The following is a 12702-nucleotide window of genomic DNA, read 5'->3' as shown; positions in this document are numbered from 1 at the left end:
CAACTGGTCTCATAGGCATGTGTCACCCCACACCCTCCCAGGAAGAAAACACAGACATCGTGCAAATTAAGAGAGATATCAGAGTCGCACCTCTCCTGGCATTGGCGTAGTTTGGTCATTACTATTGCTATCAGTCTCTTACTATGACTTTAAGTGACCAATGACTGACTACAGTTCAGCAGGCTGGGCCAACCGTAAGGGAGGCTGGTGGAATGAAACATCCGCTAGCTGCACATCAGCCGAACTCTCAAGCATTAGCCCAAACCTCGCTCTGCCACCAAGAGCCGATTTTAGCAGAGTAAAGCAGCAGCATGCTGCAGCCAACGAGAAAAATGCATTTGGAAGGACTGTCTACTGCAGCAAACAGCCTAGGGGGACCTAAGCTAGGCAGTACCCTCTGTTGCCCCCTCCCTTCCCAAGCCTGCTGTTTGCCCTGAGGTGTTCACACCCACCCCCGGGACACAGACCCACGGGCTGGAATATACTAGGTATAGAGTAGGCACTGGGGATTTGTGACAGCATCCTGTTTGGGTGCCACTAAGCACAGATTGTGAAGCCCAGCACTCTAGTTAAGGACATTAAGAGTTTATTTCATCAAAATCGCAACATGTCTTCACTATAGCAGCAACTCATCATCTTCCCTCTGCTGTAAACTACTCACACACACCATTCTTCCTAATTTATACGGGGCCAAATTACACACAGATAATAAATGATTGCAGAAGCCAAAGTAGGTAGCCTATAAATAAACCACACGCTTTCACTCACTGGAAACGGGAAGCCGAGACGGGGTTTGCTCTTGACTTCTCTTGATATATCAGCTACATAAGAGCGAGGATTACAAAAAGCCAGAAACTGAGAATCCCACTGGGAATGAAGACCGTTCTGGCCTGCCTTGCCTCAGTGGGAGCCCAGCATGCATGGGGGGCTTACAGTGTTCTCACTACTGGGAGCTCAGCAAGGCAGGTCGGACCCTGGGTCACTGGTGTCTGGTTTGAGGCGTAGTGAGATGCTGAGCAGTGACCACACACATTCTATAGACAGGACTTCTCACCAAACACAGAGTCTTGGCACAGCCTCAGGTTGTGTTGGCCAAAGGGGCTGCAGGAGGGTGGGTCACAGGGCCCCAGTTGGCTGATAGATTTAAGTCCTGGCTTGGACGGAACAAAGTCTGATCCTGTGGCCTTATGGCTTCTGGAAGAGATGCCTGCATGGGGACTGTCACTTGAGGGCTGGGGTGTGGCTCAGTGTGGAGTGCTTGCCTGGCTATGCCAGGCCCTGCCCTGACTCCACTTCACTGCAGTGGAGAAAAAAAAAAAAAACAAGTTAAGCCAAAAAGATCCATAGAACTGAGTTCGAACATGTTCTAAAGCCAAGAGAGAGTGGGGGTAGGGGCTCAAGGATGTCATGGGAAGAGAGGGTTTTCCAGTATTGGGGCCAGACTGGCTATCTGGGCCATGCATGTCACAGACACTTATGTTTCTGTCACACTAGTTGGTCCTTCACAGCCTGTTCCATAATTCTCTGTGATTCCCCACCCACATGAGGGTCTTGGTGACATGCAGTTGTCACAATGACTGTACTTTCCCAGGACCAAGTCTGATTTTGTCCACTCACACCAACCCAAAAGCCTCCAGTGGTCACCCTGCCTAGCAGTAGGGACTTGGTATGGTCACTAATGAGAAGAAATCAGTCTCTACAATGTGATTGGTCTGGTGTATGACAAGAGGGACATCCAATGTCTGAGCTGTCTGGTGTCTCGTTGGCTCTTATACAGAGGTGACATGTCTAAGTAACAAGAAAGCAGACCATAGGGGTGGCTAGACCCCCAGAAAACCAGGAGATACAGACGCAGGCAGATACCCAGCATGGAATCTCAGCCCTGGAGGAGGAAGTGGACAGGAAAGAGGCTCATGTTTGAAGAAGGCATCCAAAGGCTGACTCTGACGGTCCAGCGAGGCACACCTTGCAACAACAGGCTGAGTCATTTCCTATGCAGTGGCTCCGTTAGGCTGTCTTCACAAGGTTCCATACACAGGATAGTGGGAGACTCCAGGCAGGCAAAGGCAGAGACCCCAGAACTGATGCACAGCTAGGGTGGGAGGTGGCCCAGTTAGTGTCCCCTTATATGAAGATGGCCATTCCAATTGATACTGGCATCATTGCTACCTCTGTTGACCCTCTGGAGACACAGAGGACCTTAAGTACCCCTCAGGACTCTGAGTCTCCATGAAGGCTGAGGCCATGCCTTCTGGTAGCTGCATCCTTACATCTCATTTACCACAGTCTTGCTGGTACGGTGCTCTGTGCGCATGGTAACAAGGGAGGTTCACACTCTGGCTACATTGCGCTCTGGTGTCCACAGAGAATAGAAGTGCCTACCCCATCAGGGAAGACAGGCTGCACCATGGCTGGCCACACCACCCTGAGTCAACTTGCAGTGCTAGGCAGGACACTCTGCACAGGCATAGGTCGGGGCCGTGATCCCAGGTCGAGGCAGCAAGGGGAGGGACCCATGACGGAGGCAGGATGTGCATTTGTTCTCTGCTTCGGGGGAGGCACTTGTTTTGAGTGGCAGCTACCCTGATCACACAGCGGATAGGTCCACACGGTGGGCAGAATGGCTGCTCTTGTCCCATGGGCTTAACTTTGTAGATGCCATGCCTGGCCGGGGCCCGTTGACCTACGAGACACAAGGGCAAGCGTGAAGACAATTTCAAGACGTAGAATTCAGTCCATGTGAATACAAAAAGCTTTGGGCCCGGGGCCATGTGAGGATCTGGGGTCCCACTTCTGAGACACCGGCTCTGAACACCCAGAGTCTAGACCAGAACACCTCTTGCAAGTTCCTATCCCACCAAGACCAGCTTCTATGCTTATCACCAGTCAGTCAGGTGAACTCTCTTCATGGAACATGCCATGCACCAAGAACTTGCGATAAGGGGAGGGGCTACTAGACAAAGCTAGGGTTCATCTTTGCTCTCATGAGTTGTTAATTCCCGAGAAGGGGACAGACAATGGCCATTAGGCCAATGGCTGAGGTAGGAGTTTGACCATGAGTCGGTGACACTTTTACCTAGTGCCATTCAAGGAGGAAACACTAGAGCAGTGAGTGGTTCTCAACCTGTGGGCCTTGACCCCTTTTGGGATTGCCTATCATATATCCCACATATCTGATATTTACATTATGATTCATAACAGTAGCAAAATTACCATTACAAAGCAGCAACAAGAATAATTTTATGGTACGGGGGGGGGGGGGGAGCGGTCACCACAACACAAGGAGCTGCATTAAAGGGTGGCGGCATTAGGAAGGTTGAGAACCACTGCCCTAGAGCAAGGGGTTAGCAGATGGCAGATAAAGGGACTACTTCTCAGGCTAGACCCTCCCGGGGCTGGAGAAGAGGGAGCTGTGGGTGTTTTAACAACGGCTCGCAGCGCTATGCACCCTCCATCAAGCAGAGGCTATGTCTGCCTGGGAAGCAGGCCTGAAGCCAGGTCAGTGTCCAGGATTGCTGGTCCAAGTAACAGCCGCACTAACAAGGGCCCTGAGGATGGTGAGGAGAAGGATGAAGGCGCTTGGTACAGGTTTAGTGAAGCCAGGAAGGGACTCAGGAAGACATGTCATATTGTACTCACGATGTCAGAACTGAAGGGTTTGGTGTTTGTGGTACGGGCCGAGCTGCTCGTGAGGGACCAGACCTTGGTCTTGTGCTTGAAGGCTGCTCTCACCTTCAAAAGCAGAAGAAGGAGCCTTAGAGGGAACTCCAGAGGCTGACACAGCAAATTCTCAGGGGGCATTGCCAACAGCCTCTAGAGACTTGCTGGGACGTGAGCCCCAAGTACCCAACGTGAGGGCAGGGCATCAAAGTTGGTACCAGTATGGAATCGACATCAGAGTCCGTGGTTCCTCAGCAGAGCCTGACAAAGGCTGTAGTACCCCCAGACAACGCTGCCCTTCTCTCTGTGCCCTTATGAAAGTGAAAAGCTACTTGGAGCTGTCAGGGGGTGGGAAGGATGGACATACCTCTGAGTTTAGGAGACAGTGAAAGAGGAAGATGAAGAGACCCTGGGAAGGAAGGGGAGAGATGGCGTCAGATTCACACATTGACATGAGGTCCTTTCATCACTCAAGCCTGAAGCTGGCAGGGGCACAGCTCACTGTGGGGGCTTGCTGTGACCTGGAGCCTAGGGCCCAAAGCCCCAGGGAAGGGGTTCAATTCATGGAGGGATGAAGGCCCAACTTCCAAGCAGAGAACACCAGACTCTGCTTTAATGGGGCATTGGTATTCACACCCGGCAGGGATGATGGGAGCCCACCGTGTTACCAGCCTGCTGGCCTGCAGGCTCTTCTTACCTGTAAGGAGTTGAGTACAGCAAACATGTATTGGAAGACCAGGGCCCGGTCACTGACAGCAAGCACCCCAAACACCCATGAGGTTCCCAGGATGGGTAGCAACACAGCAACAGCCTTGGCTGTCAACCTGGAGCAGAGGTGGTGACATTCATGTTAGCAGTGGGCAGGCAGACCAGGCCAGGAGGACCTCAGGGTGCCAGGTCTGCTGTGAGCAGAAACGGCTCGGTGGGGAATGAGGCTGGGTTGTCCGTGGGCATTTGAGGGCACGGTGAGCAGTGCTTTGCACTGTAGATCTGCAGGCACCAACCTGCCGTCCCAGAGTACACTTATCTCTGAAGCTCCACAGAGCCCAGATAGGGCCAAAACTTGGCAGTGCTTCGGCAGAAAGAGGCAGGGGTGAAAGGCAACTCCTGGCTGGGCTCTGGTTGGCGTACAAATGTTCTGGGCACAGTGACAGCCTTGGTACTGCAGGTGCCAGTGTAAGATAGGAGCAAAAGCCTGGGCTGGGTATGAGAGCTGGGGACTGTAGCATGGGTTCTAATTGGTCTTAATAATAAAAGCCCAGAGTCACATATAGGGGTAAATGCTGAAAGATTGGAGTGACAAAAGGAGCAAGTCACAGCCACACCGTACCTTGCTAACTTTCCAGATGAAAACAAAGACTGACCTCCTGTCTCCTCCTGCCTTATCACTTCCTCTCTCAGCCCAGCCATATCACTTCCTGTTTGTCTGTACAGACCTCCTGGCCTCTATGGTTAACTAGTGGCTAGCTCTGCCCTCTGATCTTCAGGCAAGCTTTATTTGTTAGAGTATAAACAAGATATCACTGCAGCAGACAGATGGCAACTCTGATCACTGAAGTCCTTAGGGCTGGGGGTGGAGTGAGGAAGAACAGGCCTCCTGGTCAGGCAGGCATGCAGGGGACAGACCCAGGCTCTCCCACCCCTCAGATGGAAATGGAAAGGAAATACTCCTGACCCTCATGAACTTCTCATCCAGGCACAGCCGAGAAGGTTCCAGGGGCTGAAGAAGCCCAAGAGAGTTGCCTCCACTTGTCAAGTTAATTTATGGGGTTTAGAATAATTATCTCATTGATTTGCTGTTGCCCGTGCATAGATTTTTGCTCCATACACTGTTTTTAAAGTCACTGTGCCCTAGTGGTTTCTACAGGAGCTCCCGAATCACCTGTGAGGGGGCCCTTAGCCATGATCCTTAGGCTTCAGGGTGCTGACAGTTCCCTATGGTCATGGGGGACTATGAGTATTGGGTCCATGAGTCCCATAGTGATTCCTATCCACATTGGGCACAAGGCCTGATCACTGTCACCATAGTCTCCTCCCCCAACTCCCTCCTCTTACAGGAAGCAAGACACTCTCCCAAAGAGGACACTGACCTCTGCTGTTCTGCCTCTAGGAGGGGGTAGGGATTTAGGCGTGAAACCCATTCAGAGGAGAGGCACAAAGTGGGAATTGAGCCCAGAAGGCTGTATCTCAATGTATGGGGTATCTTTATAGGCTCAGAACTTCATGGTCACTGCATTTCCTTCGGCCACATCCAGCAGCGTAGGTTTTTTCTGACATTTGTCGCCGGCAGGCCCCAGTAGATAAATACCAGGAACCCAGGTAACCTCAATCGGCATGTCATTCCCACGGCAGGGGGTACTTCCAAAGACCCCTCCCCCTTTAGTGGCAGCCCGGTGTGCATGGAACACTGCTTTCGAGGTGTTCGCTCACACCGCATCCCAAGAAGAGGCCCTGATCTCCCCTTTCCTCTGTGGAGGAAGTGAAGGAACCAGAAGTCAGATTTCCATCTCTAGGGTCTTCCTTTCCCCTCCCTCCAGCTGTCTCTTATTTTGGCTAGAGAGGTCCGCAGATGGCATCTACATACGGCTGGGCTGCATTAGGACCTCATCTTGTGTCACCAGGAGTAAGTAGGATAAGGACCCAAACCAACCAAGTCTGGCCACGTAGGCCTTGAGAATACAGAGCCAACTGAAGACTCAGGTGCTGGTCCTGGGGAGAAACATTGTCGTCCCCCCCAAGCCTCTAGAAGCCCCCAAGGGCAGAGCAGTGAGATGTGGACAGTTGGGGTCACTTACTTGAAGGCACTGGGGTCCCCATGTATCTTGTAGTTGTCGGTGCTGACGTGGGAAATGACCCTCGTCACAGCTACCAGAATAACAATGTTGACCTGGGATGGAGGAGAGGGAGGCAGTGAGGGGCCGTGGTTCACCCACAGGACACAGGAACGTGCCCCACAGCAGCCACTGCTCAGCCAGCAGGGAACACAGCTGGGACGAATTCAAGCCAGGTCTCCAGGCTTTAAGCAGGACAGGGAGGCTACATAAACGTACCCCACAAGCATTGTGGCAGGGAGAATGAGTGTGACCTTTGGGGTCAGATGAGCCAGTCAGAGCTCATCTCATGCTTGCTCACTCTGTCTGACCCTGGACACTTCTGTGTGTCCTGGAAATCTCTGCCTCCCGCAGAGCAAAAGATTGACTGCTGCAAACTAGCCACGGAAAGAGGAGATGCCTCATTTGTCCAGTCCACACATGGCAGCTGACTCTCATGACCCGTATACCAGTGTGATGTTTGGAAGCCACAGCAGGGGGGCATGTTGTGTATGCTACTGCTCCAGGGTGGGGACTTGGGGACATGCTGGGTGGCTCCCACGCTGGGCCAGCACTCAGGAGTCGTAGGCTCTAGCTCAGTTCCTCCCTCTGCCAGCAGCGCTTCTGAATCCTAAATATTAAGAGGCAAGGTGGGACTGGACTAGCAGAGGGAATGACTCCCAGTGTCTATCAACTTGAGGGCCCCCTCCCTCCACCCCCCCCCCCCCGCCGTGAGTTGTGAGAGCTGTGCCAGAGCCCATTCCCTTAAGTGTTAAAATCTTCATCAGGCAGCCAGCTCCAGGCTCGTGACCTTAGAACTGACAGAGGATTCACCACCAGGCCTCCCAGGAGGCTGCTGGCCTGTCCAGCCTTGTGCACAGCTAGACCTGGCAATGCTGGAGAGGCCTGCAGTCAAGACCTCCAATGTCACAGCCTTGCGGCAACATGCCCGCATCATCAGTAGCTGAGGTGGCTGCTTCCCCAGCCATTAAGAGACCCTCTCTGCGGAGAATGCCTGGTTTGGGGGGACTTGAGATGCTTCCCCCTCTCTGATTCCAGTTGGTAATTTTCCACTCCAGCCCTCCCCCTCTGCTTCCTCCCAGCTCCCATCAGTCATCCAGAGCCTTTTGTTAAAGGTTTTCAGCTGAGACAATTCTGGGTCTGTGCTACGCCGGGAAAATGAGGCACTGTGGGTACCTTGCCTGTCCTGTCTAGACTCTTGCTTATGCTACCATCAGACATGAACAAAAGCTTAACTGTCACTTTCCCTTGCTGCTTTGTTGCCCTGGGTTACAACAGAGTCTCCCAAGGTCGGAGAAGATGAGCGAGGTTAATGCATAACCAGCTAGCACAGTGTCACGCAGTGTCCAGTAACTCAGGGCCCTCTAGCCTTCCTACAACCCATGACAATGGCCAGAAAACCACATCTGACAGGAGCAAGGAGAGGTAGTGGGAGTGGTGGACCACGGGCTTTTAGACTTAGCTATACTCCCACTTGGACAGTGACAGAAGTCAGAGCAGGCTATGTGTGGTGACAGATTCAAGGGGTAGGGTTGTCCCCTCAGACCACTGTGGCTATTGACACCTGAGAGCATCCTGCTGTCTTCAGTCACGGTGCCCCAGACTGCCTGCCCAATGTCCACTCTGTCACCGTGGGAGTGGAGAGGGGACATCCCCCTCACAAAATCATAGACCCTTCTGGCCCTCCTGAGATGCAATAGATTTTCTCGGGGGAAAAATAATAATAAATGCTTTTTCGTTTGTATGCCTTTGGTTCATTTCCAGAGTGCTGGGTTTTAAGCAACACAATTCTTCTTGCTGTCCCCTGATTTGGGGGATAGAGTTGGTTCCTTTCCCATTGGCATGCTGCCAGCCTGCCCCTTTCACTTTGGGAATTTATAGCTTGGCTACCTCACACACCTGCAAAGGCTGTTGGCTGATAATTGGGAGCAAATTGGTTATGCACTAGTGGCCTGCAGATGTGCACCACGGGGGCTGTATAGGCCATACCTACGACGCAGCCATGGCCCCTTTTCCCGCCTAACTCCCCGAAGGTCCTGTGTCCCTCGGAGGAGACACTGCTGGGGTGAAGATGCAGATGGAGGTGTCCAGTCTGAAAAAGACTCATGGTGACGGGGAAGCTAGTCCCAAGCCTGCTCCCTAGAGACAGTCCATACTGGGGAATGGAGGAGTAGATGTGGACAAAGATTGTTCATATATTCAGAGTTTTTCATACATTCCTAAAATTTTCTCTCAACCCTGTCTATTACAAATTTAAAAATCAGATTGCCTGAGTACTTTTTAATTTGGAGCAATTATAAATTAAAAGGAAAGTTACTCGAAACCCATTTTCAGTGAACATGTCAACAGCATCCTTGGCTGAGGGTCATGAAAGTATTTAACTGGGCTAGGTTCTAGTGACTCAGGGGTGGTGATGGGCTTGGGGAAGGGCCAGTGGGATGCTGCCTGTGGGAGAGATTCTGATACCTGGTGTGAGGTCAGAGGTCACACTAACCAACTCCTCACGGGAGCTGAGAGGCTACATCGTGACAAGCAGACCACATGAGCTCACAGTCACAGCACCTTCTCCAGACAGTGTAAAAGGTGATTCCATCCCAGATCTCCTTAGACCAAAGACCAGAGATGTAGCCCCACATTCCCAGGCTTCTTAAACCAGGCTTCCAACAGAGCGATCAACTCATGACAGAGTGTTTCAAAGTTGCTCACATTGCTCAGTCTCCTCTCATCACCATTTCTCTTTTTGTGTTTTTCCAGGTTTGATTTCTTCCCTCCACACAGCCTAGGTGTGGCTGGTGTCATTTGGAAGCCTTGGACCTGGCCCACCGTATCGGTAGTGCTTATCTACGTGTCTGTGGTTTTGCATCTGTTGCTGTGCCAGGACCGTCCTGTCGGCAGCAGCACGGAGGGGGAGGGGGTGGCTTGCTGCATCTGTGTAGTGATTCAAGCCAATGGCTTATAAACAACATAATTTAGACTTTCACAGAAATACAAAGCAGGGTGGGTCTGGCCTCTGGGATCCATTCTGCTCACTGGGGCCCATGATCTTGAAGAACTAGGAAGGCCTGGTTTGGTTGAGAAGCTGTGTGACGTGACTATCAGGAATTTGCAGCAATTTTTGTGACCTGTCAAGATGGGGACAAACCACTGAGGGCAAACATCAAAGAAACAATTCCAAGCTGCATTTCAGAATAGAAAAATAAAGCTGCACACCAGGCAATCAAACATAAAGCCAAGCACAGGCCAAGATGACCTGGGAAAAGATCATGGTGGCCTCTGGGGGATGAAGAAGGAATGGCAGGTGAGGCCTCAGGAGTTGGGCAGACTCTGCAGCTCTGTCAACTCAGGGTCATCTAGGAGCTTGTTAAAAAAACAAAAAGCAAAAAACATAGGGATGCACACCAGTGGCTTACAGAGAGAAGCTATCCACATCTGCACACACATACATAATTTATAGTGTCCCCAGTGGTACGATGTGTGCTGGAATCCCCGTGTCTGTGTCTGCCTGGGAACTCTAGGTACAGCCTTGCATGGGGCTCTGGACTTACATGCCTATAGCTCTGTATAGCTGTAGGTCTACCTGCCTACAGCCCTGTCTATAACGTGTCTACGTGGCTGTAATTCTGTGTCTGTAGCTATGAATCTATGGGCCTGTGGCTCTGTGACTATATCTGTGACTCTATGTCTGTAGCTCTATCTATCTATCTGTCTGCCTGTATACATACATATATACATACATACATGCATACATACATATATGGACCTGTAGCTCTGTGGATCTATAGACTTGTAGACTTGTGTATCTGTGGATCTATGGACCTATATCTCTGTGTATCTGTGGATCTATGAGACTGTAGCTCTGTAGATCTATGGATCTATGGACCTTGTGGATTTGTGGATCTAAGGAACTATAGTTCTGTGTACCTGGATCTATGGGCCTATAGCCTTGTATACCTGTGGATTTATGGACCTATAGCTCTTACTGCATCTACCTATTCATGTGTCTATACTTGACTTCTCAGGGAAGACAAGGATTTTGAGTACTAGAATCTCTTCCTCATACCTAGAGGCATTGTCCTCCTTTATTTGTTGAGACAGGCACAGACCAAGCCACCATGGGGCACAGGCTGCAGTACCCATTCTCTTCCTGAAGTCTCCCTTCTTGGTGGAAGGGGGGAGGGGTGGCAGTGTCCATGCTCTTTGGGCTGACCTGCATTCCCTTGTGGCCAAGCTCCTACCGCAGAACCACAAACTATCACTGCATTTTGAGGTAGGGCATTCAGAGAGGTGACGTAGTAGAATGAGGTCGTTTGCATGGGTTGTGGTCAAACAGAGCTATGGCCTCCCACAGGCAAATGGCCAAGGAGAGAGAAAAGCAGAGGAGCTGACCCTCTGAGCCTTTGATTTCAGATAGCTGGCTTCTGTGACAATAAGAAAATAAGTGCCCTGGTCTATGGTACTTTCTTGCAAGATCTTGAGCAGATGAAGCCCTGGGGAACTGCTGGTCCATTGGACAGGGCTACATTTAGCATCATTTAGTTGGATGGTGGGTCCTGATGCTGGGGGCTCCGTTCTGCTTTTCTCCTTTAGTTCAGGGTCTAGGTGGCTAGCTACTGCCCACAACCTCCTGTACCTGCAGCCTAACTCTCACTAGTACAACCTCCTGCACCTGCAGCCTAGCCCTGGCTAGTGCAAGGAAAGCTACACATTCTGACACACATATCCTACTTTCTAAAATGGCTTTACTTTAAAAGTTTGCAAGCCAGCAACGTGATGATGGTGCACCCTTTCAATCCCAGCGCTCGGGAGGCAGAGGCAGGTGGATCTCTGAGTTCAAGGCCAGCCTGGTCTACAGAGTCAGTCTCAAGACAGCCAGGGCTACACAGAAAAATCCTGTCTCGAAAAACTGGGGGGATTCTGCACTTAAGAGAACGTACTGCTCTTGCTAATGACCTGAGGTTGGTTCCTACATCTACACTGGGTGCCTCATAATTGACTGTAACTCCAGCTCTAGGGAATTCAACACTTCCAGCCTCTGTGGGCACCTGCACCCACATTCATGTGCACAAAGATAACACCCATCTGTAAAATTAAAAATAATAAGAATAAATCTTTACAAGTGTGCTAGCCTTGCAGGGTGTTTTCAGATGCATATAAAGTCTAAGCATGGGGCAGTAGACCCACACTGCTCCCTAGGGAGCCGCCATTCAGGAGTATCCGCCCCACATTTTCTCATCAATTTCCCACTTGCATGAGAATAAGTGCCCGTGGAGAGCTTTTACACAAATGGGGTCAGGCCACGCTTGACATCCAAAACTTGCTTCCTTCATTTGGAAGTAAGGCAGAGAACTACTGGGTGAATGAGGGCACGGCTCAGGAGGGCACAAACCACTCCGTCTTCGGCGGTGGAGTAGGGGCACAAAGCGCCCTCCCACCCCTACCCCAGCACCCAGCCTGAGGCCTGGTGGTCAGCGGGACCGGTCACAGCATGCCTAACACCGGCGATTGGCCACCTTTCTCTGCCAAGGGCTGGGTAGTAAATACTTTGGGCTCTGAAGGCTGCAGTGTCTGCTGCAGATTGCCTCAGCACTGCAATCTGAACAGCTGCAGACACATTGTAAATCAGCGGGAGTGGGCGGCTGCGGCCCAAAAGCTGACCTCAGAGTAGGCGTGGTCATGTCTGCCAAGAGGCCAACCCTGCCCTTTACCGTGGAGCCTTCAGGTCAGTGGTCCTCAGCCTTCCTAATGTGTGACCCTTTAATACAGTTCCTCGTGCTGTAGTGACCCCCAACCATAAAAATTGTTATCGTTGCTACTTTATAACTGCGGTGTTGTTTCTGCTATGAATTGTGATGTAAATATCTGTTTTTTACGACAGTCTGAGGGGACCCCTATGAAAAGTCAGTCAATACCCCTGAAGGGGTCTCGACCCACAGGTTGAGAACCACTGCCTTAGAGGCTGCCTGTACCTCCCTCTTAGTTTCCTCTATGTCCTGCTTTATAAGGAAGGCACTGAATGATCCAATATTAGCCACAGCTAGAGCAACTTGGGGGTGTTTACAGGCTGTGACCTCCAAGTCTCTGCATATGAAGCTGACAGGAGACACTTTGAACATCACATGATGTGGCTGAGGACTTCTGTCCCCGAGGTTAAGAATGACTGACACTCAGGGAAAGGAGCTGTGTACTTTAGGTAGCACAGCCCCTGGAAGTG

At 51.2% G+C, this 12702-nt stretch overlaps 1 protein-coding gene across 2 annotated transcripts in view; it reads right to left on the bottom strand.

Annotated features, from left to right (window-relative positions):
- Positions 1 to 569: 569 nt before the first annotated feature.
- Adgrd1 (adhesion G protein-coupled receptor D1) overlaps positions 570 to 12702 on the bottom strand; it is a 109546-nt gene continuing 97413 nt past the window's right edge. For both annotated transcript variants that reach the window (XM_021233321.2, XM_005080588.4), the window contains 5 exons: positions 6456 to 6547; positions 4358 to 4484; positions 4028 to 4069; positions 3640 to 3732; positions 570 to 2683 (listed from right to left, as the gene is read on the bottom strand). In XM_021233321.2, the coding sequence (XP_021088980.1) occupies positions 2588 to 2683; positions 3640 to 3732; positions 4028 to 4069; positions 4358 to 4484; positions 6456 to 6547 (450 nt within the window). In that variant the 3' untranslated portion in view covers positions 570 to 2587. The remainder of the gene's footprint in view (positions 2684 to 3639; positions 3733 to 4027; positions 4070 to 4357; positions 4485 to 6455; positions 6548 to 12702) is intronic.

The sequence above is a fragment of the Mesocricetus auratus genome, unplaced genomic scaffold (genome assembly GCF_017639785.1).
Source record: "Mesocricetus auratus isolate SY011 unplaced genomic scaffold, BCM_Maur_2.0 Super-Scaffold_100025, whole genome shotgun sequence".
NCBI lineage: Eukaryota > Metazoa > Chordata > Mammalia > Rodentia > Cricetidae > Mesocricetus > Mesocricetus auratus.
Note: the sequence above shows the minus strand (reverse complement) of the source record. Positions and strands in the feature narration are given on the sequence as shown.